At 42.8% G+C, this 26,217-nt stretch overlaps 1 protein-coding gene and 1 long non-coding RNA gene across 11 annotated transcripts in view; one reads left to right on the forward strand and one right to left on the reverse strand.

The window, feature by feature from the left end:
* Positions 1 to 5,056, reverse strand: part of JPH1 (junctophilin 1) — a 91,572-nt gene extending 86,516 nt beyond the window's left edge. For 5 of the 9 annotated variants that reach the window (XM_055546291.1, XM_055546288.1, XM_055546290.1 and 2 more), the window contains exon 1: positions 4,397 to 5,054. In XM_055546291.1, the coding sequence (XP_055402266.1) occupies positions 4,397 to 4,775 (379 nt within the window). In that variant the 5' untranslated portion in view covers positions 4,776 to 5,054. Of the gene's footprint in view, positions 1 to 4,396 lie in introns of all 9 variants that reach the window. The other 4 variants (XR_008702220.1, XM_055546293.1, XM_055546294.1 and 1 more) reach the window with 2 other exon arrangements.
* On the forward strand, positions 4,591 to 8,323 carry LOC129626817 (uncharacterized). 2 transcript variants are annotated; one of them, XR_008702222.1, is made up of 4 exons: positions 4,591 to 4,733; positions 5,777 to 5,994; positions 6,853 to 6,932; positions 7,538 to 8,323. It is a non-coding gene; the product is annotated as an uncharacterized LOC129626817 (long non-coding RNA). The 2 variants fall into 2 exon arrangements; XR_008702221.1 differs by lacking the exon at positions 4,591 to 4,733 and adding an exon at positions 5,187 to 5,431.
* Positions 8,324 to 26,217: the final 17,894 nt, after the last annotated feature.

The following is a 26,217-nucleotide window of genomic DNA, read 5'->3' on the forward strand; positions in this document are numbered from 1 at the left end:
GGGAAAACTAAGATAAGGTCAGAGGGAAACTTCCACTCTTAACATTATGGAATTCATCTCAGAAGAAAGGTGTGTTTGACAGTGTACATTAAAACTTTGTCATCACCAGATCATTTTTTCAATGAATATTATGCCTTCTCAGGAATAGGATGATCTCTAATTTAAAGCATTTGTTTTCAGAAGTTTTTCTATTAAGTAAATTAGCAAAGACATTTAAAAATTAACCTGGAGCAACTTCCTAAATCATCTTAGGAGGAACTGGATGTTAAGATTAGGAACTTAGAATTTTCTCTTCTAAATTGAGTCCATTTCCTTTTAATTAAAGGCAAATTTTATATTAAACTAGCTCTCCAAAGAAGTTACATGGAAATTTTAAGACATAATTACTTCTGTATTCTTTCTAACTCACAAATATTATAGAAAGTAAATCATAACTGTCTTGACTTCTTTCAGTTTCTGGTTATATAGAGTTACTTTGCAGTATACTTTTCATTTCAGATTGCCATGAAAAAAGTTCCATTGCATGGCATACATTTACTTTTAAAATACTTAGAAGTGCTGCTTACTGATTATTTCATGCACTTAAAAGTTAAAGCCATAGTGGCTCCCAAGTCAAAAGTTTTGACTAATTGCAAGACTACCATCTCCCTCTGTTCATTCTGACATGTTTTTGGTATATAAATAGACAGTAGCCGGGTGACAATGATATATTGGGTTGGTCAAAAAGTTCATTTGGGTTCTTCCCCTATATATCTGACAAAAAGCCCAAACGAACTTTTTGGCCAATCCAATACAAAGGGGGTCTGGTACTGTGAATGTCCTACTCTGGGTAGGTCTTAACATCTTAACCTGACATCTTAGAACTTCTGAGGAGGTCGGTGGGCCATGACTTTCCCAAAAGGATAAACCCCAGAGGATAAGACACTCAAATACAACATTTCAGATGAAGAAGCTTTCGACTCAGTATTAGCTATCTCCAAACACCACCACTGTAACCCAGAAGGAAACTGAAATTATTAGAAAATTCAACTGAGTTTCCCTTTGCCTAGATAAAAATTCAAGTTCTAAAAGTTATACAACCTGACTTATATGCACTAAAACAAACCACCTTATTTTAAAATATTTTGTTTAAATAAACAAGGAACACTATAATCATTCTCCTCTAACTTTTCTACAAGTTAATGTTGCTAGAACAACTTCCAAACATACTGTTGGATATCAAGAAGTACTTATACTTTTAAAACACAACCTCACTATCTTAGGAAATGTTTAACACCGAGGGGAAATTAACTACTAGTTTCCTTAATCTGCTATCTCAAAAATAAGACTAGTATTTAGAATTTCCAAAGACACATTGCTTAAAAATCTAAGTGGTTTAAGGCAACAGCAGTAACTAGAAAGTTTAGGTTGTTGCTTGACTGTAGTAGCAGAGAAGGCAGAACAATGGGATTGCCTATATTCCCATCTTACCCTGTTGAGGAACAGCACATGGAAGAATTCCTCCATAGAATTGCTAGAAACTAATTTACAGTCAAAGTGTTAGTGATTCATCTGAAATTTAAAGTAGGTTTAGTTTAGTCAGTCAACTTAAGTGGGGGAAAAGGGCCTCTTTTTCCTTACGAAGCAGGTGGGTTCCACCTGCTCCCTGCTGCTCAAAGTTCTAATTAGTTCCTCTCACTTTCTTACATATGGATGCATAGTTCATAAGTTTAAAAAATATTTTTACGGATGTTCTATGACTTTTGATCTGGGAGCTGATTTTCTAGATACAGCCATTTTCACTAAGTAAGTTTGTAGTGGAAGACTTCCAATTCAGAGAGAATTCCAGTCAAATTTAGATTTAATGTGCCAGATTTAAATCTACATGCTATGAATGAAAATGTGCATGGACAGGAATGCATATAATTAACACAACAATGTGTCTTTCTAGATAGATTCTAATAGTTTCATGACAGGTGAAAAAACGAACCACAGCAGGATCTGAATTTTTACCGAATATTCTGGGCACCTAGACTTGGATTTTAGGAACACTGTACTAACTATTCTTCCTTAATATTCAGGGGGTTCTATTTCAGCAACACTTCATATTCAGATCACTAGTAAAATAAACCAAGTGATAGTTGTCAATGGAATTACAACTTCCTTGCTCCCGAGTTTAACGTCACCACAAAATACATGCAATCAGATTTCTTAAATCTGACAGAGGCTGCTAGGGATGGACTTGTGGTGGTGCAGAGGCAAGAAGTAAAGCTTGTGGAAGTGATCTGTCTTATTGTGGCCAAAATCTTTGCAGGAAATAAGTTATAGCAATACACTTCCACTTAGAATCCCATTTTATGATTCAGGACTTTCTAATTAACTGATTGACATATGAAAGAAAGTAACAGTAAGAATTCAATAATGATTTTTAGGAGTTTCCCCCCTCCCCCCTTTCCTAATTGGTAGCATATTAGTTTGTTTGTTTGTTTTGGTAGAAAAAGAAAACCGCAGTCCTGTGGTAATGCCAAATTTTGAGGTTTTTAAAAAATTCTTTTAAAAGTTAGTTTTAAAACAGGAGGCCAATTATCCATAGTACCCTAGACACTTATTCAAGCTTCTGCAACACATAAACAGAGGACCTTTACTGTGCTATATATATATTTATTGCTAGGTATAATGAATACCCTAAACCAAGAGATTTTGTTTAATGAGTAGTAACTTTAAAAGAAGACTCATTTATTTTTAGCCTTCCAAATACTGAAGTAAAAGAACAATCCACCACCTTCTTGAAAGGTTGTAAACTAATGCACACGTTTGAAAGATAAGATTTGCATTCCACTTTTGAGCATGGAATTTAGTTATATTGTAGACCAGGGCCTCTGATAAAATCCAGTCACAAGCTAACACATTTATACGGGTGTCAACTAAGGTGCTCTGTGTCCATTGAGAACATTTAAGGGCCCTAATTAACTACTGTGGAACTTGAAACTCATACAGCCCATACACAATTATTAGAGACAGTCCCCCCCCTCCACTTTTAATCCATGAGAACTATATCCTTTATTTATACTGTAGGACGAAAAGATGTCCTTTTTAGCCAATCCTACCATGCTGCGGGTTTGTATTTGAAACACGGCCCAAGTGTTCTGAGTAAGTGAAGTGTACAAATTGTTTAAGCTTTTATATAAGCAGTTGCCTGACTGGGGTTGCACTGGGCTGGACAAACTTTTAATTGGGCCCCTTTAATATCCTCCATCTCTGAGCTGCATTATTCCGAAATGTGACAACCCTTTTCAATTATGATTATTATCAGAAAATGTGTTTTGCCAAAGCATAAGCCATTTGCCCTTCTCGGTTTATTACACAAACAAATTCATCAGGTTTTGACACCTGTATCAATAATATATACTTTTCCTGGTTGGGGAAAAAAGTGTAGGGGGGCAGGCTCTCCCCTATTATATACAAAATTTCTTTTGCAAATATTAGTAAATATTAAAATTAGGTGAATTTTGCTCACAGCCAGCATACGGTTTTCCATCACACACCTTAGGGCAAACCGGAGATTCTCTACTGCTTTTCTCAGGAGTGAAGTAGCTGTTAATTTAGCTATTATAGGAATACACCTTTCAATTGTATTTTTTAAAACATAGACTTCACTGTTCGTTTCTAAAATGTTTTCCTAGTAATTTTTCCAGATATCTCCAGATCAACAATGACTACCTTCTTTTGATAGAAAACCGATACTTTAAGAAAGTGAAGGAAAACCAAAAAGAAAACCCCGCATTCTTTGAACCCCACCTGCATCAGGTGGCCTCTCCACTCCCATAACTACGATTACTTTCCAAATGCACCTCCGATAAGGAACAATTCCCCAACATCCCAGTTCTGGGGTTCTGGCTTCTATCTTTAGGCCACTAGAGGACCAGAGGCGAAATACGACTCCACGTGAAACCAATCCCGGGATCTGTGCGCCGCGACCGCCAGCCTCCAAGCCCAGCGCGCTCGCTCTCACTCCACGGGAGTGGCGATTTCAAACCCGGCCGGGAGAGGGAGGGATCAGGAACGTAATGTGACGGGCTCAAGTGACAGCGTCCTCTTCCCAGTCCAGCCCTCCCGGGCGCGCTCCCTCCCGGTGGCAGCGCGGCGCTGGCGCCGGCCAGGTGTCTTCACGCCTTGTTCCCCCGGGTGTGGACACACCGCCCGCCCCCAGAACCGGGTCAGATCCAACCCGCCGCGTCCTAACACCCCCTCCCAGGGAGAGTGGCCGCGGGAGGAGGGTAGGAGGCTCCCCCAGGTGTTTTGGCGGGTTTCCGGACACGTGCGCCTCGCGTCCTCCCCGCGGCCCCGCAGTCAGGGGCAAAGCCCTCCCCCAGCGCCCAGCTCGCGGGGCAGCCGAGCCGCCAGCGACGCAGCTCACCTCCGTCCCCGTAGGTCTCCACGCCGTACCCGTCCTGCAGCCCGTTACTCCAGGTCCCCTCGTAGCGGGCGGGGGTGCACAGGCTCTGCCGGACCCCGTAGCGCCCCTTGAAGCCATGTGACCACTCCCCCCGGTACATCCACTTGCCCTTCGTCTCCACCCCCAGCCCGTGCCGCTTGCCCTGCGCCCAGTAGCCCTGGTAGGTGTTGCCGCTGGGCCAGGTGTAGCCTCCGACCACCTCGAAGCCGTGCGACCAGGAGCCCGAGTACTCGCCCTGGCCCTTGGGCCCCGTGCAGATGCCATGCCCGTGCGCCTTGCCCTCCTCCCAGCCGCCGCAGTAAGTGCCGCCATCGTCGAAGTCGAACCTTCCGCCCGTCATTCGGGGGGCAGCCCCGGCGCGCTCCCCGCGGGGGCACGGACGCGGGCAGAGCTGGGCACGGCAGGGTGTAGCTCGGGGGTAGGGGCCCGGCGGGCGAGCTCACGACAGCGCCCCGGGCAGCTCGTGCCGCCGCTCGGCTCCAGTCCGACGCCGCCCCCGTCCTCCCCTCTTCTTTCGTCGCCGCCACCGCCGCCTTTCTCCTCCAACTCCTCCTCCTCCTCCTTCGCCGCCGCCGCCGCCGCCCGGGGCCAGCGCCGCGCGCGAGAGGACAGCCCGGGCTCCGGAGCGGACCTTCAGCTGCTCCTGCCCGCCCACGTGAGCCGGGCGCCGCCCCGTGCCCGCCCCTCTTCCCCTCCCCAGGCGCCGAGGCCCGGCCCCGCGGCGCTCCCCTCCCTTGCCTCCCCCCCGCCACCGGCCCTGCCCCCAGCCCGGGAGCCACCGCTTCCCCGGCGGGCGGGCAGGGGGACGTGGGGACCGCCCGGCGCTGCCGTGCGGCGTAGCGGGATGCGGGTGGGCGGCGAGTGTGCCCAGGGGCGCGCGCGAGTGCCCGCCAGCCTGGAGACCGAGGCGCGGGCGTGGAGGGCGGCGGAGGCTCCGGTGTGTGTGTGTGTTTGGGGTTTATCACCGTGCTGGAGCGCCTAGAAGTGCGGCCACGTGTGAGTGGAGGGAGAAAACTCCGAGGCGCGTTTGTCTGCATGGGCTTTTCGTAGTTGCCTGTTTTCCGGCATTCCAACTTGTGTATCGTGGCGTTTGTCATGCTCAGCTGTCACCGTGAATTAACATCCCCCGGATAGATGGTTGCATGTGAAAGAAGTCTGCGACAGCCTAGATATAATTGTGCAGAATGTTCTTTTACACCTACCCGTCTTGAAGCACATGTGTTTGCATTTCTTTAATGAAGATGGGGGGGAGGGCAGTGCAGTTTGAAAAAGCACAGAATACATGGGTTCGGTTTTTTGGTTTGTAATAATAAAGAGGATGTCTTTAATCTGTCTTTGTAGGGATTTAGGTATTCGCGTCCACCTCAGAGCCTGCTCCCTCTGAAGTCTTCTGTATTCTTCTAACAACCCTAGAAATTCTTCAACCCGGAGCTGTGTACTCAACAGGCAGACGGCTCAGTCTGTGTATGTTGTCTAAGTGTCTGGAATGTACACCTGGTTCCTCTCCACTGGCACCCACAATTTAAGAAAGTAAATAGATGCTTTCAAGGAGGAACATGGTAAGTAAAACACTGCTCTAAACTTACAAAGTCTGTGACCTACAAAACCGGGGACAGGTGTCAGCTGGTCTACTTTCCAGCTACAACACTGCTTGGTTGAATTCACTGTACACAACTCTTTTAAACCTCTTTTTCATCATCATCTAAATGGGAATGTCAAGATTTACCTTTCACTTTCTCTCTGTTAAGTAATAACTGAATTTATTGTGGGGGCAGTGTCAAGCCAAACATGAGAGATTTGTTAATAGGCGAGTTGAAACGTCAGTATTGCCTCTGGGTAAAAGCAGGCACTGGTTTCAACCTCACCCTTAAAATCCCCATGGGAGATGCCTCTCTGTGGTGCATCAGTTCAGTTCAGCATAGCCAGGGTCTTAGGTTGGCCTTTCAAGGACAGTATTTATGGTATCCCTTAGACTTAGAGGCTTTTGCATGACAGAGTAAGCACCAGAGGCTGCCAAGGGTTCTCTCACTAGGTTCTGATAATCAGATAAAAATATAAGGACAGGTGTCAGGGAAGGCAGCAAGGAAAAAAGGAATCTAAACCTCACAGAAAAGGAACTGAAACTGACCTTGATTGGCTCTAGCTCAGGACTGGAGCTGGCCTTTCCTGCTTATCTGGCTGAAATAGTGAAAGAAAAATCTCAGTTTACACAGAACCAAATCACCAAAGAGGATTAGAAACCCTCATCCATGGCGCTGCCTACAGAGTTGCCAGGAATAGTGCTTACCCTAGTGGCCTGAAATAATTACGCACCTTGCTCAGCATCTTGTCCCCGGACTGGGGATTGATTTAGGCCACTGGGAAAATGAGGGCCCAGGATTTCGCAGCTGAACCATAATTCCATTTTTCTGTTACAGGGCACACCAGGATCAGGAGCTACTGTAGACATTTCCATCTATTTTGGGGTTCTGTTTGATATGAGAAACCGATTGCTCAGGTCAATATACTTTTTTTTTTTCTTCTCATTTTTGAACTGGCTCTCTTTATAGAGCAACCTTTGTTTATTTCCCTTTTTGATTTTTTACCCACTCGTGTGTTAGGATCTACATACATGAATATTTGAGGTTTACACTTTTGTTTGCAAGCAGGGTAGAACCATTTAATGCTGTGTGTGTGTTTGCATGTGTGCACTCAGTTGTGTCCGACTTTTTGCAACCCCATGGTCTGTAGCCCGTCAGGCTCCTCTGTCTATGGGATTTCCCAGCAAGAATACTGGAGTGGGTTGCCATTTCCTTCTCCAGGGGATCTTCCTGACCCAGGGATCGAACCCACGTCTCTTGCGTGTCTGGCATTGGCAGGCAGATTCTTTACCACTGTGCCACCTACTCTTCCTAATTAGCTCTCAGGCAGATGATGGACTTTCTGAAATAAACAGCACAGAGTGAGTTTCTGGCTTCCATAATAGATGTGAGTGAAGTCCATCTATGGTAGATGGACAAAGGGTGGTGGTATGGACACATTCTGGGAGAATATGGAGATTTGAGGATGACAAAAGATATAAACATTTATCCCTTAATCTCTTTCTCTTGCTATCCCTAATAGATGTCTTCCTTGGAAAGACCCTTCATTAAAAGAAAGACTCCACCACCAGATGTCTGCTATTAAATTTCAACTAATCAGTCCTAACTCGACTCTGCCACTGACTCTCTTCATGGGTGAAAACTAGTATCTAATTTTTGGTAGCTCACTGAGCAATTTTTGGCAAAGTAACCACTCAAGCCATGCTTCCATTTGCCTGCTGTTGTCCTCGTGGAATGTTTCTCCAGTCTCACTGATGTGTTCATTAATGTCAGTGTTCATGTTCAATGGTGGTGATTGGAGAAGACAGGGAACAAGAACCAGGAAGAAGAAGAGGCGCTGACAGGGATGGCCCCGCTCATAGGAGCAGTAGAATAATGCTGCAGTTTACTAGTTGGGGTTAGTAATGTCCTCATTTTCCCTCTCACTCTGAATCTTTGCCCTGGATAAGGGGGAGTTGAATTTAGCTTTAAGAAGGGATTAGTAAGAAGAGAATGTGAATGTTGGTTTGACAGGTGGGGTGGGGGAGGCCACTAAAGCCCAGGGGCCAACAGCCACGCTAGTACTTGGTTTTCCTCCATGTTCAAAACCCAGCACTAGTAGGTTTCCATTCTAAAAAAACTTATAACAAAAAGTAAGCCATTTGAGTGTGAATGTTACTAACAACGTGGTGGTGAGGATATTTGGCTTAGAATTTTATCTCTTTTTTAAAGCTGAGGCTGTGTTTAAAATTTCATCGGTGATTTCCTTTTATTTACACATTAGAATTATTGAGAATTTTTAATAAAACTACAAATGACAGAAAGCTAACCTGGAGGTGTATGTTGTCTAAAGTGTGTTTATTGATTCAAAATGTAAGAGAGCAAATAGAATTAAAATTACTTGTTTTATAAGTCAAAGCTAGTATTACTACTGTAATATGTAGGATGGATAAACAAGTTCCTACTATATAGCACAAGGACCTATACTCAAGATCCTGTGATAAACCATAATGGAAAAGAATATGAAAAAGTATATATGTATATATATATATATGTATGTATAATGGAATCTCTTTGCTGTACAGCAGAAATTAACACAAAATTGTTATTTGTAAATCAACTATACTTCAATAAAATAGAGGACTACATGCATGCTCTGTCGCTGAAAGTCGTGTCTGACTCTTGAGACGTAATGGACTGTAGCCCACCAGACTCTTCTGTCCATGGGATTCTCCATGCAAGAATAGTGGAGTGGGTTGCCATGCCCTTCTCAAAATAGAGGATTACTAGCATATTTATAATAAAGCATTTGTGAAAATATAAGAAATTTTCCCACAGTAAATGCAAAAGTTAAGAAATGTAGCCAGAAACTTTGTAGACAACATGAAGTCAGAAGAGGAAGCAAATTACAAAATTAGTGATTTTCAAAAATTTGAAGGAAATTATATTATGCTAGATTAGGTACTAAATTCTTTACATGCATTAATTCATTTAAATCTCATAATAACCCATTGGTTAGTACTAGTATTATTACCATTTTACAGAAGAAAATCTGGAGAAGGGAATGGCTTCCCACTCCAGTATTCTTGCCTGCAGAGTCCCATAAAGAGAGGAGCCTGGCAGGCTACAATCCATGGGATCGCAAAGAGTCAGACACGACTGAGCAACTAACATGACGACAGAAGGAAATAAAGTTTAAGGACAATTTTGTGCCCAGGATCATTCGAGGTAGAAATGGTTGAGCTGGAATTTAAATTAAATCTGTCTGACTCTATTACCAGTCTTTACTGGTGTGTGGGTGAGAGCTTCCAAATGGGGGAGGAGGCAGGTAGGTGGAGACCGTAAGGGGTGGTAAAGATGACCTTTTTATTTTATAGAACAGCTACCTGGATAATAGTGATGCTGCTATCTAGAATTAAAGAAATGGTGGAAGAAGAGTAAATTATAGAGGTTGGGAAGATAGGTTCATATAGGAACAGATGATCCAGAAATATATCTTAGAGATGTTCAGTAGGCAGTTGTTAATACAGGTCAAGAACTAAAAGTAAATTAGTCAATAAGTAAATATAGTTGTCCTCAGTATCTGTGGAATATTGGTTCCAGAACCACCCCTCTCAATAACAAAATCCACAGTGTTCAAGTCCCATATATAAAATGGCACTGTATTTGTATATAACCTGTGCCTCTCCTCCCATATTCTTTAAATCCTATCTAGATTTACTTATAATCACCAATATAATGCAAATGCTATATAAATAGCGGCCAGCATGTAGCAGATTGAAACTTTACTTCATGAAACTTTCTGGAATTTTTTTTTTTCCCAAATATTTTTGATCTGTGATTGGTGGAATCTGTGGATGTTGAGTTTCATACAGCATAAGGAAGGCCAACTATAATCTGTGAGCTCTGTTTCTGAAAGCTGTTTTTCAGTAGCCCCTCCTTTTGAGACTTGTACTATTCATGTTAGCCCACTCTTAAGGAAGCCAGAAATTTGCTCTGCGCTGTATATTTCAGAAAATCCACCTTCTCTAGATCAGTCTTCTTGTTCATCCAGGACCAGTGGCTTATCTGCTATTCCCCCACCTCCTGTCACTTCCATTGGCCCAGGCTACCTCAGCCTGGCCTCACCATCCATCGCCTTTTTCAGCATCATGGCCTTTATCTTAAAGCCCTTGCACACAGCCTGGGATGTCCTCTGATTTAGACATAGGTCAGTGCTGAAGACTAGAACTTGACAATCTCACTCGTTGAAAATGCTCACTGGTCTTTTCCATTCACTGAACAAGCATGGACTCTTAGTAAAATCTTCACTCCTTTGATGCCCTTCATGCCTTCCTGGCCCTTCCCTGTCCTGCCTGAAGAACCCTACTGCATCTTTTCCACTGCATTTTCCTCTCCATAGTGACCTTCTGGTTCATCTGCCTGCCCAGCCCTCAAGCCTAAATCAGTTTCTCCTCCCCTGCTGATAGGAAGCCCCTTCTGGGAATAATCACAACATTTACCAGTTGCTATTGCAAATCATGGGTGGCAAACCTCAGACCAACCCCTCCACACCGCATGGCAGATCACTTCCCAGGAAACTTCTAGAAGCCCACTACTGTCTTCAAGCCCTTCTCAGCCCCAGTTCTTTCCTATTTGTCTTCTTCCTCCTGGAGAAAAAGTGGTAACCCATGGGAACACCTTTCCTCTCTTAAACCTTCCACCGGTTCTCATTTTCTTCCTTTCACCACCACCTCATCCCAGAGGCAAAGATGTCCTTTTTCCTCTCCAAGTTTTGGGTCAATTCCTTCTCTTTTGAATATACTTTAATTTCTTTCCTTCCACCCAACAGAGGTACTCGTATGTCTACCATGTTAAGACAGCCCTTATTTCCCGGTTCTGCTCTCACCGCGACTCCTGTCCTCAAAACTTCACACCTCCTTGAATGAGTAGGTTACATTCAAGTCTTTCCTCCCCACCTCTCCTCACACCACGTGATGTGGGTTTTATGCCCACCAGTCTAGGGCAGCTGGTTCAGCCATTAGTGAGTCACTCAATCATGTCTGACTCTGTGATCCCATGGACCATAACCCACCAGGCTCCTCTGTCTATAGAATTCTCCAGGCAAGAATCCTGGAGTAGCTTGCCATTATTTTCTACAGGGGATCTTCCCAACCCAGGGATTGAACTCATTGCAGGTGAATTCTTTTCTGTCTAAGCCATTTAGGGACCTCCCAGTTGACAGCTACCATGGCACCTCTTTAATTCTTCTGCTAGGAGTGGCAGCTGCGAATTTGATACTGGTGAACACTTACCTCCCTCGGCTTCTGTACAACCCACATCTCTTAGCTTATCTCTGTTCTCCCACCCCCTGTCCTCCCACTTCAGCTGTCTCATTCCCTGTGTGTTTTGCTTCTGATTCCTTTCTAGTCTCCTTAGGCTATCTTTTGTGTCCAAAACATTAGCTTCATGGTGTCCAAATTTTGTGTAATTACTGGATACTTGTTGGTTTATTTTATACAACTAGGCAATCCTACCCTAGGGGCTAAGAGTCTAATTTAGAAGTAGTCTTATTCTGATACAAAAACATCAGCTGAGCCTTATTTAAGTCTCAAGAGCAGTTCTTCAGTTCTTCCTATGATTTGTCCCTTGTGGTCTCTGCCTGTTTTTCCTAGTGGGCAGAGGTCCACTGGACTTAGACAGCATATGTGTCCAATGACAAGTCTCACAGAGGGTTCAGGAAAGGTCTAACAATGAAAAAGGTAATGACAAATTAAAGAGAGACTTAAAATGGATAGTGGGCTTCCCTGGTGACTTAGATGGTAAAGAATCTACCTGCAATGCAGGAGACCTGGGTTCGATCCCTGGATCTGAAAGATCCCCTGGAGAAGGAAATTGAAGGTGATTTAAAGCAATGGAAAGTTTTCCCATACTCTTGGATTGAAGAATTAATATTGTTAAAATGGCCACACTACCCAAAGCAGTCTACAGATTTAATGTGATCCCTATTAAATTACCCATGATATTTTTCACAGAACCAGAACAAATAATCATAAATTTTATATGGAATCACAAAAGACCCAGAATTGCCAAAGCAATCCTTGGGGGGGAGGGAAGCTGGAGGCATAACCCTCCCAGATTTCAGACAATACCTTAAAGCTACAGTAATCAAAGCAGCATGGGATTGGCACAGAAACAGACATCTGGGTCAGTGGAACAGAATAGAGAGCCCAGAAATAAACCCAGACACCTAGGTCAATCTTTGACAAAGGAGGCAAGAGTATATAGTGGAGAAAAGACAGTCTCTTTAGCAAGTGGTATTGGAAAAGCTAGATAGATAGTCACATATAAATCAGTGAAGTTGGAACACTTCCTTACACAGTATACAAAAATAAACTCAAAATGGCTTAAAGACTTAAATATAAAAGAAGGACACCCTAAAACTCTTAGAACATAGGCAAAACATTCTCTGACGTTAAGTTGTAGCAATGTTTTCTTAGGTCAGTCTTCCATAGCAATGGAAATAAAAGCAAAAACAAACAGATGGAACTGAATCAAACCTAAAAGCGTTTTCACACAAAGGAAACCATAAACAAAATGAAAATACAACCTATGGACTAGGAGAAAATATTTGCAAATAATGCAATCGACAAGGGCTTACTTTCCAAAATATACAAATAGTTCATACAACTCAATAACAGAAACCCTAACAGCCCAATCAAAATGGTCAGAAGATCTAAATAGACGTTTCTTCAAGGAAGACATACAGATGACTATTAGGCACATGAAAAGATGCCCACATCACTAATTATTAGAGAAATGCAATCAAAATCACAATGAGGTATCACCTTACAGTGGTCAGAATCGCCATCATTAAAAAGTCCACAAACAATAAAAATGCTGGAGAGGGTGTGGAGAAAAGCCCTCATATGCTGTTGGTGGGAATGTAAATTGGTGCAGTCACTATGGAGGAAGGAATGGAGTTTCTTTAGAAAACTAAAAATAGAGTTACTATATGATCCACCAGTCCCACTCCTAGGTATATATCTGAACAAAACCCTAATTTGAAAAGATACATGTACCTCAATGTTCATAGCAGCACTTTTTACATTAGCCAAGATATGGAAGCAACCAAAATGTCCATCAACAGATGAATGGGTAAAGATACATTACATATATACAATGGACTAATACAATGGACTAATACTCAGCCATAAAAGAGAATGAAATAATGCCATTTGCAGCAGCATGGATGGACCTAGGGATTATCATACTAAGTGAAGTAAATCAGACATAAAAAGGCAAATATATCATTTGTATATGGAATCTAAAATATGATGCTAATGAACTTATTTACAAAACAGAAACCAGGCTTGCTGCTCCTGCTGCTAAGTCGCTTCAGTCGTGTCCGACTCTGTGTGACCCCATAGATGGCAGCCCACCAGGCTCCCCCATCCCTGGGATTCTCCAGGCTAGAACACTGGAGTGGGTTGCCATTTCCTTCTCCAATGCATGAAAGTATAAAGTGAAAGTGAAGTCGTTCAGTTGTGTCTGACTCTTCATGACCCCATGGACTGCCACCCACCAGGCTCCTCCATCCATGGGATTTTCCAGGCAAAATATGATACTAATGAACTTATTTACAAAACAGAAACCAGGCTTACAGACATAGAAAACAAACCTCCCAAAGGGGGAGGGGTAAATTAGGAGTCTGGGATTGGCAGATACAAACTGCTATACATAAAATAGATAAACAACAGGGTCCTACTATAAAGCACAGGGAACTATATTCAATATCTGAAAATAGCCTATAATGAAGAAGAATATGAGAAAGAATGTATATATGTATAACTGAATAACTCTGCTGTATGCCAGAATCTAACACAGCATTATACATCAACTACGCTGCAATTTTAAAAATTATTTAAAAAGAAGGGAGGTGAACAATGTTGCTGAAAGCACAACTAAGGAGTAAGTAGTTGCCAAGTGACTGCTCATTGAAGGAGAGAAAAACACAAAATCCATTATTAGACAGGAAAGAGATGTATAATATAATTGGGGAATGAATGGTTCCAAGAGATCTGAGATGGGATTTCAAACAATGGCCAATAATAGAAGAGGCAGCCCTCTGACTGAGTGCCACTGGGGAATGCCGTATTCTTGCCAAGTGCTGCAGTCCCAGCCCACATACCACCTTGGCACACACACCTCAGAGACCTGGTGGATTCTTCAGATACTGACTGCATTCCAGATAAAGCTTCAATTCCTCTTCCTTGCCTTAAACACATTCTAGAATGTTTGTCATCGCTTGCGTCTCACGTATTACTTTCATATGGCAAACACTTTTTAAAGCTTACTCAGAAGGAGGAACACTCCAGGGGGTGGCCTTGGAGGTGCACAGCTCAGATCTCCCTCCCAGAGAACCTGCAGCCCAGAGGGAACATGGCAGACAGCCTTCAGCTGCTGCGAGTTCAGATCTGCTGTGGTGTTCACACCAGGTCCATGGTCTGCCTGGGACACCCCCTTCAATGTAAAGGCAGGGCTTCCCTGGTGGCTCACTGGTGAAGAATCCACTTGCCAGGGTGGGAGACACCAGTTCCAACCCTGATCTGGGAAGATCCCATGTGCTGCAGAGCAATTAAGCCCGTGTACCACAACTACTGAGCCTGTGCTCTAGAGCCCGGGAACTGCAACTACTGAGTCCATGTGCTGCCTACTGAGCCCGTGCACTTAGAACCCGAGCTCTGCCACAAGAGAAGCCACCACAATGAAAAGCTGTCTACTGCAGCTGGGGAGTAGTCCCCATTCTCTGCAACTAGAGGAAAGCTTGCACAACAACAATGACCCAGCACAGGCAAAAAAAAAATAAATATTTAAAAAGTAAAAGGCAAATGGCTGGATCTCATAAACTCTGATATATAACTCCTCCCGACCCCAACCCACCCCCCCAAAAAAAAGACAGGAAAAAAATAAAGCAGAGCACCTGGTAGGCCTCTTGGATTCTGGGAGCAATACCACACTTAGAAACAGCTCCAGTCTACATGCTGAATGACATGGAACGAAGGCTGCCAGCTTTGAGAGGGCTCAGCAGGAAAGCGTTTTGCAGGAGGCCGGGGCTCTGGTACTAGCAGCCCTTCCTCTTGGGCCATATCATCAGGCATATCCTTTGGTGTTAGTGTTTGGTGTAGGTGGTGAGAAAAGATGCAATGTGAAGACTGTGGCAAGGCCCAGTGGAGGGATCACAATGCAGGGCTCTGGAGCGCTGACACAAGGCCATAGAATCTGCAGAAGAGAATTATAGAATTTTTGAGAAACAGTTACTTGACTTTAGCAAAAAAAAAAAAAAAAAAAAAGGACTGCTTGACCGTGGGATACCAAGTGACTATTACTTTAGAATTTCCCACTGTGAGCTGGGTCTTGCTAAGACAAAGTTGGATGAAACCATAGCACACATAAAGGGTAATGGTGACCTACACAAAAATACCCGAACAATATGAAGATGGACAAATCCAGTTGCCATCTGTTGTAAGATGAACGTGGTATATCCAGGATCAAGATGAGCAGAACCAAAGGACACAAGAAAGCTGCAAGAACAGGTTGCCCAGAGCCCCATGTGCCCTAGGATTGCACTAACATTCCTTACCCACCATCACCTATGGGAAGACTAGGGTTCCATTTGATCAGTTGGAGGAGGAAGAGAAGCCACACTTGGTTTATCAATGGACAGGCTATTAGGTGGATAAAGCTGAAAATGAATGAAGGCTGCATTATAGCTCCACTCAGGAGGGGTCTTGAGAGTATTCAGAGAGGGAAAATCTTTGCAAGGGACAGAGCTGTGAGTGCTGAACCTGGTCATCTATTTTATGGGAAAGGAAAAGTGGCCTGAGCTGGGGAACATATGTAGATTTCTAGCAATGGCCAACAACCTGGCCATCTGGTCAGAGGTCTGTGAGGGAAAGGACTGGATGGTGGTAGAGCAGACATGTGGATGAACATGTGGGAATGGGCCCTGAGTGTGAAGAGTTTTGTGCTACATGTCAATGGCCTTCATGAAAGGGACACTGAAAACCCAGGACTCTCCAGCCAATAGCTGAGCACAGTGGGACTGCTTGAGCTGGACCATTCCTTCTCAACACAGGCCTCCTCTGCCAGGCTTATATTTTCTGTGCTCCCCACTGACCTGGCTGAAATGTTCCCCACTGACATTGACCTGGCCAAGCTACACAGCAGTCTGAGTTCTCCCTACTAAATCCTGCTTTCTTCCCTCTTTCCTTTCATAGATTTCAGACCTGTGTTGTGACCCAAAGACTCTGCCCACCTACTCCTGATTCCTTTGGTCTTATCCCTCACATGTGTTCACTTTAGTGTATCTCTTGTGTCTAATTCCATCCTGACATCTGCTTGTTGAAGGATCTAAACTGATACACCCAGTGATCTTTCAAAAACAAGCACATACATAAACACGTCTATGTTTACAGGTGGGCGCCACGGTCAAAGAGAGATGAAAGTCTGCTGTATTATTTGAAAAGGTACATGCACCCCTATGTTCATAGCAGTGCTATTCACAAGAGCCAAAATATTAAACAACCTAAATGTCCATCAACAGATGCATTCATAAAGAAGATGTGGTACATATACACAATGGAATACTACTTAGTCATAAAAAGAATTAAATAATGCCATTTGCACCAACATAGATACAACTAGAGATTATCATACTAAGTCAGAGAAAGCCAGATACCATATGATATCATGTATATGTGGAATCTAAAATATGTCTACCAAACAGAAACAGACTCATAGAGAATAGACTTATGGCTGTCAAGGGAAAGATGATGTAGGGGAGAGGATGGTTTGGGAATTTGGGATTGGTAGGAGCAAACTCAACAACAAGGTCCTAATGTATAGCATAGGGAAATATATTCAATATCCTGAGATAAACCATAATGGAAAAGAACATGAAAAAATAATGTATAGGTTTGTGTAACTGACTCATTTTGTAGTTTAGAAGAGATTGGCACAACACTGTAAATCAACTATACTTCAATAAAAATAAAAATAAAAAAGTCTGCTTTAGAACTTAACAAAATTGAAAATCAGATTTTTATGGGTTCTTAAAAAAGAATCAAAAAGCTCTCTGTGTATTTATATGGAAAAACCCCCAAGATCTATTAAGTGGGTAAAAGCAATATACAGAATAATGTATGTAACCTGTTGAATTTTTCTGCACTTGTATCTATGTAAAAAGCTGTAGGGGAGGATGGGCAGGGGGAGAACCCTCTAAAGATACAAATCAAACTAAAGGGGATGGGAATGGCCATGCTCATTAAAGAATATTTTCATTTGTTTTTATCTTGCACCTTGAAATTGTGCTACCTGTTAATAACTACATTGAAATGTCAATCTTCAACATTTTTGCATGTTACTATTTTAAAAAATCAATCCTTCATATGTTATTGAACATAACTTCCCATTGGCATATGAAATAGTAACCTATATACAGCAGTGAGTGGACCTGATAAACCTAGAAAGAAGAAAGAAAGATAGTGCTAAGTTGTGTCTGACTCTTGGGATCCCATGAGCTGAAGCCTGCCAGGCTCCTCTACCCATGGGATTCTCCAGGCAAGAATACTGGAGTGGGTTGCCATTTCCTTCTCCAGGGGAACTTCCTGACCCAGGAATTGAACTCAGGTCTCCCACATTGCAGGCAGATTCTTTACCAGCTGAGTTACATGGGGACCTGATAAACTTATGGACTCTCTAAAACTTAGTCTCCCAGATGGTAAAAGACTGCGTGATCCAGATGGCTGGAGCAATTTCTGACTCGCCAACTGATGGAATGATTCATAGCTTCTCTGTGTGAGTGTGACAGAGTGGACATTTAGAGACTTCCAACTGTATACTGTATTTCAACTGTATACTGAAAACTAAGATCATGGCATCCAGTCCCATCACTTCATGGCAAATAGATGGGGAAACAATGGAAACTGTGAGAGATTTTATTCTGGGGGTGCTTCAGAATCACTGTGGATGGTGACTGCAGCCATGAAATTAAAAGACGCTTGCTCCTTAGAAGAAAAGCTATGACTGCCCTAGAAAGCATATTAAAAAGCAGAGACATTACTTTGCCAACAAACATCCGTCTAGTCAAAGCTATGGTTTTTCCAGTAGTCATGTATGGATGTGAGAGTTGGACTATAAAGAAAGCTGAGCACCAAAGAATTGATGCTTTTGAACTGTGGTGTTGGAGAAGACCCTTGAGAGTCCTTTGGACAGCATGGAGATCCAACTAGTCCATCCTAAAGGAAATCAGTCCTGAATATTCATTGGAAGGACTGATGGTGAAGCTGAAGCTCTGAAACTTTGGCCACCTGATGTGAAGAACTGACTCATTTGAAAAGACCCTGATGCTGGGAAAGATTGAAGGCAGGAGGAGAACGGGACGACAGAGGATGAGATGGTTGGATGGCATCACCGACTCGATGGACATGAGTTTGAATAAGCTCTGGGAGTTGGTGATGGACAGGGAAACCCGGCGTGCTGCAGTCCATGGGGTTGCAAAGAGTTGGACAGGACTGAGCGACTGAACTGAACTGGATGCTGTTGCATTAGTCCCGGCATGGTTGCTGAGCTGAACGAGTTGCTGCTTCTGTAAAGAAGTATGCACCACCATTTCCTTCCTGAATGTTACAGTCCACGCTAAATTATGCCTCATTTCCACCTCTGATCCATACTAAATATTCCTTCAGTACAGATACTTCATTAAAGTGCAGGTAAGAGTCCCTTGGCAAGCATTTTCATTGCTTGTCCAGACTCCACTTTTCCCTGGCAAAATCTCCTGAAGAGGCTTAGTCACATACATTCTGAGAGCATCCCCTGCATCCTAATGTATTTCTGATGAAGAATCATGTCTGTAGGACAATTTTCCAAACTCCCTTGATGTCAATCATCAGGGGGTACTTGTTAAATAAACATGCCCAGGTCTCTCCCTTGGTGAATTCTGCTTCAGTGGGTTTGAGCTCAAATCTGTGATTTTAGTAAATACTCTGAGTCTTCAGGGAAACATTACTGTAGGGTCATGTAGCCTCATGTAGGCTACCTTAGATTCCATAGACTGATTAAGTGAATTCAAAGTTTCCTGATACTAGTGATCCTAATATTAGTTTCTCATATGAATTCTTCCTCAAAGTGCTTTGATAATTGTAAACAATATCCTCTACATTGTTTAAAAGGCAAAATTTAAAAGTCCTATGTAAGTGAGTGGTTGCTAAGAGTAAGTGTACAATAGACAGTGAATAATTATCAGTAAAAGAAGTCATTAATGAGGTGACTTTGAAACCCAGAACTTAACAAAAATCTGATAATTCTAAACCAAATCAGTTGATGGACTTGTGAAGTCTCCATTCCTTTCCCAGTGACTTTAGAGTATAATCCCTTATTGGTCATATCATTTGTAATTATTTTCTTCTATTCAGTAGGTTGTCCTTTTGTTTTAGCAATGATTTTCTTTGCTGTGCAGAAGCTTTTTAGTTTTATTAGCCCCCATTTGTTTATTTTTGCTTTTATTTACTTTAGGAGACAGGTCCAAAGAATTACTGCTGTGATTTATATCAAAGAATGTTCTGCCTGTGTTTTCTTTAAGGAATTTTATAGTGTCTACTCTTATATTTAAGTCTTTAATCTTTTTTGAGTTTATTTTTGTATGTAGTATTAATGTTCTCGTTTCATTCTTTTATATGTATCTGTTCCAGTTATCCCAACATCATTTGCTGAAGAGATTTTCTTTTCTTCATTGTATATTCCTTTCTCTTTTGCCATAGAATAATGGACCATACGTGTGTGGGTTTATTTCTGGGCTGTCTGTTCTGTTGCATTGATCTATGTTTCTGGTTTTTTGCCAGTTCCATGCTGTTTTGATTACTGAATCTTTGTAGTATCGTCTGAAGTCAGGGAACATGATGCCTCCAGCTCTGTTCTTTTTTCTCAAGATTACTTTGGCAATTTGACATTTTTGTGGTTCCATGTACATTTTAGGATTATTTACAGTAAAGTGACATGTTAGCTAGGCTCTGAAGGATGAGGAGGAGATGGCCTGGAAAGTAAGCAGGAGATCAGCTGGAGAAGAGGAAACAACTCTGAGGTAGAAAGAGCTTGGCACACTGAAGTAACTGAAGACAGGACAGTATGTTTGGACTCACTGAGCAAGGGAGAAAGAAGATCTTGGTAAGAGATGTTGGTGGAGAGGGAAGCAGCCACCAGGGCCTTGTTGTGATCAAAGAGCTTTTAAGAAAGGATGACTGTCTAGCCATTTCCCCCATAGCTCGGGGTAGGGCAGAGAAAGGAAACGAGAAAGAAGGGTAGTATTGGAAAGAAAATATGAAAAAGGTATTAAAACCAGCCCCTCCTTACTGATTCCGTGAAGCAAAATGTGACACCCCCCCACCCCCTGCTACAGAACAGTGTTTTTCAAACTTAAGAAATGCATCAACAGTTTTTGAAGAAAAGCAAAAATTTATCCAGACCTCTTGCCCATGGTGGTTTCAATAATTTTGTACGTATTTATATATTCATTATATACATGTACTTAAATACATAAACCATCAGGTAAGGTATACCTCTGTCTGCTTAGAATTTATTTAAAACATAAAACTAACATAAATTAAGAACAAGTAATTTTGAAATTAGCAACCTGAATTTAATGTGACAGATGATGTTTTGATGAAATAAGATTACTGCTTGCATTAAAAAAATTTTTTTATAGCCTTTCCCAAGGAGTCACAGTTTCTCCTGATTCAGTAAAGGCATCCTGCCAGATGCTGTTGAGGACTCATCTATAGGATTTCTTAGGAAGTCTTTCTTTGTACAGAGTACTGGCACACCATTTGGCTATTAGTTGATGGATATACGTCATTTACATATTAGGTGTGCCTCTCTACTCACTGCTGCTGCTAAGTCGCTTCAGTCGTGTCTGACTCTGCGACCCCATAGACAGCAGCCCACCAGGCTCCGCCATCCCTGGGATTCTTCAGGCAAGAACACTGGAGTGGGTTGCCATTTCCTTCTCCAATGCATGAAAGTGAAAAGTGAAAGTGAAGTCGCTCAGTCATGTCCGACTCTTTGTGACCCCATGGACTGCAGCCTACCAGGCTCCTCTGTGCATGGGATTTTCCAGGCAAGAGTACTGGAGTGGGGTGCCATTGCCTTCTCCGCTCTACTCACTAGTCAGAAACAATTAAAGTAGAAAGACTCAATGGCAATGTCTGCCTGAACATAAACACAAGCTTAACCACCAAAACCAAGTGATAGTCCAAAGAGATGAAAAATCTAGAGAAAATTACCAGACCCCTTAGAATACATGGGTGAACTCCCATAGGTGTGTGGACTTTTGTTTGGAAAACAGTTTCAAATATGAGAGCCAATTATCCTCAGAGACTTCCTAGAGGAGGGGAAAATAAAAGGACACTATTCGTCCCCACATAGAGCCATGGAGACAGAATAAATTGTTCCTTCCAACTTTCTAAAAAGGGATCAGTGGAATCCAAGGTTTGGTAGGGTCAAGAGGGATCATTAAGATTTGAGTGTAAGGAGAGACCAACCTGGGTGTGGTCACAAGTCCCTGTGGTTCCTACTATGGTACTCAGGACAGACAAGATTAAAAAGAGGCGTTGGAGACGCCTCTGCCTCCTGGCCAGTTGGCTGAAAAAGGCTTACAGAATTAGCCTCCCAAGTCAGGTGCACAAACCTATCCAATGGGGTGTGGGAAGAAATTATTAAGAGCTCTGGGAGACCTAAGTCCCAATCTCTGAGCCTCTCTTTACCAAAATCTGTGTAAAATAAATCAGGTTTTTCTGTTGGAACTAGAGAAAGCAGTCCAGCCTCCGGGAAATGAAAATATCCCAATGTTTAGGAAGGCAGACTTGGCTGAGATGCATCATTCTAGTTCTCATGGTCCATCACTGGGTTTCTGGATCTCGTGTGCAAACATTAATTACACCAAGTAGAAGAAAGGTTTCCTTGCCAAGCTGGTTCTTAGAACTTGAAACAACAGCTTCCAGTTGGCAACGCTGTTGTAGCACTACAGCCCTTTGTGTAGAAGACCGTGAGAGGCGCAGCGTGTCAAAGGAAACACCGATGTGTTACTATCGCATTGCAATCTGGGGATAGTTAAGACTGGGGTTTTTTTTGTTTATTTTATAGAAGTGTGTAAAAATATTCAAAGTTGAAAAATTGCATTTGAAGTTATGATCATTTCATGTATTCATATTACCAAAACGATTGTACTGAAAGTGGTTTCTTTCTGTGTTATAAAGTTTTAATTTTACATAAGTCAGTTACTCAAAGTAAATTTTAACCCTTAGAAAAAAAGGTGGGGTGCTCAGTTGCTTTAGTTGTGCTTGACTGTTTGCAACCCTATAAACTGTAGCCTGCCAGGCTCCTCTGTCCATGGGATTCTCCAGGTAAGAATACTGGAGTGGTTGCCATGCCCTCCTCCAGGGGATCTTCCCAACCCAGGGATCCAACCCATGTCTGCTGCATTGCAGGCAGATTTTTTACCCACTGAGCCACCTGGGAAGCCCCCCAAAGGTGGAAATGTATACAGTTATTAACAATGCCATGGAAGTATTTCCCTTCTCTTAAGGAAAAGTAAATTTCTTATCAGAATATCTAGTTGGCCCTGTAATTAGATAAAATTTTGGAGAAACGGACAAAAAAAAAAGAGTAGCTCTAAAAGAAATTTGAGTAGGGGCTCTGTAAAGCTGAGAGCTCTCAACAATTTGTGTAATTTACCAAATGCAAAGAGTAACCAGTAAAAGAAATGTGTATTTTCTGATAAGGTAGAAAATCATGTAGTGTATCACTGTAAGTTGATTAGGTTAATATATATGAAACTTCAACCAAGGTTTTACTGTTCCAGGGTGTTAAATTCTTTCACCTATCAATAATATCCATTACTTCAGAGAGAGGGGTGGGCACGGTACAAAGAACTAAACTTGAAACTCAGCTTGAAATCAAATTTTAACTTTAAGAAAAAGATGCCAAGTCTAATATGTGTACTATTCAGGCTTTGCTGAGAAAAAGAAGTCATTTGTGGGATTCCCCAAAGTTATCCATTGGAGACTTGAACACAAGGTGTTTTCTGTTTTTTTTTTTTAATCTAAAATGAGATTTATTGCATTTCATGCAGTTTGAAGTCCATGCAGCAAAGGAGACTAGCACAATTTTTAATGCATTTAAAAATAAAATAAAGTTGAAAACGGGGGGAAGGGGAGTTATGCACAAAGTTTTAGTCTCCTTGGGTCCCTGGAAGAGAAGGGTTTGGGAATGAAACCATCCATGGTAAACTCATCTCCATGGCAAATGAGTCTTGTAAATGCAGGGAATATTCCCACGGCCTCTGGAGGAAAATCCACAGAGCTCTGGGGCAGGAGCAGGGCCCAGGGAGAAGAGCACTAGTGGAAAGGAAGCTACACATGTCGCCTAATTTCACCTGAGGGCAGAAGAAGGTGGCGAATCCTGGGGCAGCGGCTGTTCTGAGAGTTGGGAGACTACACACACCCCTGGGGAGATCTGCTCCTAAAAGAAATGGTGGTAAGAACCCAAAAAAGTAAAACAAAAGAAATATTTCTTAAGCGCAGTCTTTGAGAAAATGCCATAAATATGTTATTTAATATTTTCATTTCATAGCATTGGACACACAGCTCAACATATTGAAATATTGATTCCTTGGAGGAAAAAAAATGAGAAAAAAGGAAATAAAAAATATTGCATCTTTCTATTGGAGGGAGGATGTAGGCTATATCACCCTCCCTGGTGGCTCAGATGGTAAGGAATCTGCCTGCAGTTTAGGAGATCCAGGTTTGATCCCTGGGGTGGGAAGATCTCCTGCAGAAGGAAATGGCAACCCACTCCAGTATTCTTGCCTGGAGAATTCCATGGATAGAGGAGTTTGGCAGGCTACAGTTCATGGAGTCGCAAAGAGTTGGACATGACTAACACTTACACTTTCAGGCCATGATATCAGAGCAGTTTGGAGAAGTCTGGGAGAGGATGAATGGGAATGAAAATTCCAAGACATATTCCCAGATATACAGAGACTCTGAGGCGGAAGGGTTGCATATTCTACTTCTTTCCTGGATGTCTGGGGAGAAGGGTGGCAGCACCTCATCAGAGAGTTGGAAGAAACGCTGGACAGTAATTTAGGACAGAAGCATGTTAGACATGATTGGACACTGATGTGGGTCAGGTACTTGTTCCCCAGCTGCTGTGAATCCTGGCAGCTGAAGCCTCACATCTGAGTCCTTCTCCAAGCATTGTTGTTGTTTAGTTGCTAAACTGTGTCTGCTCTTTTGTGACCCCATGAACTATAGCCCGCCAGTCTCCTCTGTCCCTGGGATTTCCAAGGCAAGAATACTGAAGTGGGTTGCCATTTCCTTCTCCAGGAGATCTTCCCGACCCAGGGTTCAAACCCACATCTGCTGCATTGGCAGGCATATTTACTACTACTGAGCCACCAGGGAAGCCTTCTTCACGCACTGCCCTTAGCCAAAGAAGGCCCCTTAGCCCAAGGTCAGGTGAACTCACTGAGCAGCACATATCCAATGATTAGTCCACTGTGGGGGATGTAAAGCCCTAGACCCCATGTCTCAATTGGAACAACTATTAGATTCCCTCCCAGCTCAGAGATGCCAGCAAAATCAGTTTCTTTGCAAGTCCCTGGCAATCCTCACTTCTCTCTCTGCTCAAGCCAGCTTCCCACACTCTCTTACAAGTGTTGTTTTGGAGAACATTTGCCAATAAACCTTCTCTAGGCAAATCTCAAAGTCTGTTTCCTGGAGAACCTTAACTACAACAGGTCTCTTAGGTCTCTAGCTCTGCTGCTTGGGGGTTGAAATATGGAGGAAGCCACAGATGAGTTCCCCTGCCTCAATGCTGGTAAGAATTATGAGCAAGTGGACTGCTCGTGGGTTTCCTTGGTATGGTGAGAGGTAAGGTTTTAGGTGGATGTCACAAAGGCAGGGACTGGATGGAAGATATGGTTGAATTTGAGAGGATCAGTTAGAGGCGAGACAGAGTCAGCATTGTGAGGGAGGGCTGGGGTGGCCACACACTGCCCAGACCTGACCATGCTGGAAGAACTGGCCAGTTATGAACCCTTCAGCACATGCAGCAAGGCCAGAGGTCAAGTCTCAAAGATCCAGCTGCACAAGACACCTTGTGAGAGACCAGTGAGGACCAGGGGATTGTTTTCAAACCAAATGTCTGTCTCTTGAGGTCAGGTGAAGTGTACACCAGCTGAAAATTAGAGCCATTCCCCACTCTCCCTACCACTACCAGAGGGAGAGGGAAGAGTGACTGAATATTTCTCCAGAGAGATCTGTATTCTATGAGAGGGACTGAGTTACACCAAAAGGAGAAAAATTAAGAGTATTTTCCACTATTGGTGGTAATGAGTCTTCAGAGCTGTTAAATGGTCCTAGAGAAATAAAACAGTTCCATTTTTACATATCTGAGGTGTGATGGTCCAGAAATATGCAACTAGAAGGAAGGAAGAAAGACCAAAATCATATTAGGGCAAAAAAGCCATAATTGTGATATGTGTATGTATATAAGTGAAAGTGAAAGTGTTAGTCGCTCAGTTGTCTGACTCTTTGCGATCCCGTAGACTGGTAGCCCGCCAAGCTCCTCTGTCCATGGAATTCTCCATATATATATACATGTGTGTCTGTATGTGTGTGTTAGTCGCTTAGATCTGTGTCTGACTCTTTGTGACCCCATGGACTGTAGCCAGCCAAGCTCCTCTGTCCATGGAGTTTTCCAAAAAAGAATACTGGAGTGGGTGGCCATTTCCTTCTCCAGGGGATCTTCCTGACCCAGTGATGGAACCCAGGTCTCCAGCTTTGCATGCAGATTCTTTACCATCTGAGCTACAAGGAATGTACGTGTCACTTTCTTAAGAAGAAGAACCAGGCCTTGTAAGGGCTTTTACTGAACTACTCCTATAATTTATGTACATTTCAGGTGAAAATTAGCTGAGCTGCCAGCTGATAGTGCACTTTAGATTCTACCCTGGATGTTGGAGAGGCATTTCACAGGGAGACAGCCAGAAACCTCCCAGTCTGGAGCACAATTGCATACTGTGATTTTGAGAGTGAACAGACAGTTTGAAGACCAGCTACAGTTGAGCCAAAGGAAACGTGCTAGAGAGAGGTTAAATTTCCCTGCCAGTAAATGACAGCACAGCTC

Source organism: Bubalus kerabau, chromosome 14 (assembly GCF_029407905.1).
Source record: "Bubalus kerabau isolate K-KA32 ecotype Philippines breed swamp buffalo chromosome 14, PCC_UOA_SB_1v2, whole genome shotgun sequence".
In the NCBI taxonomy this organism is placed as follows: Eukaryota; Metazoa; Chordata; class Mammalia; order Artiodactyla; family Bovidae; genus Bubalus; species Bubalus kerabau.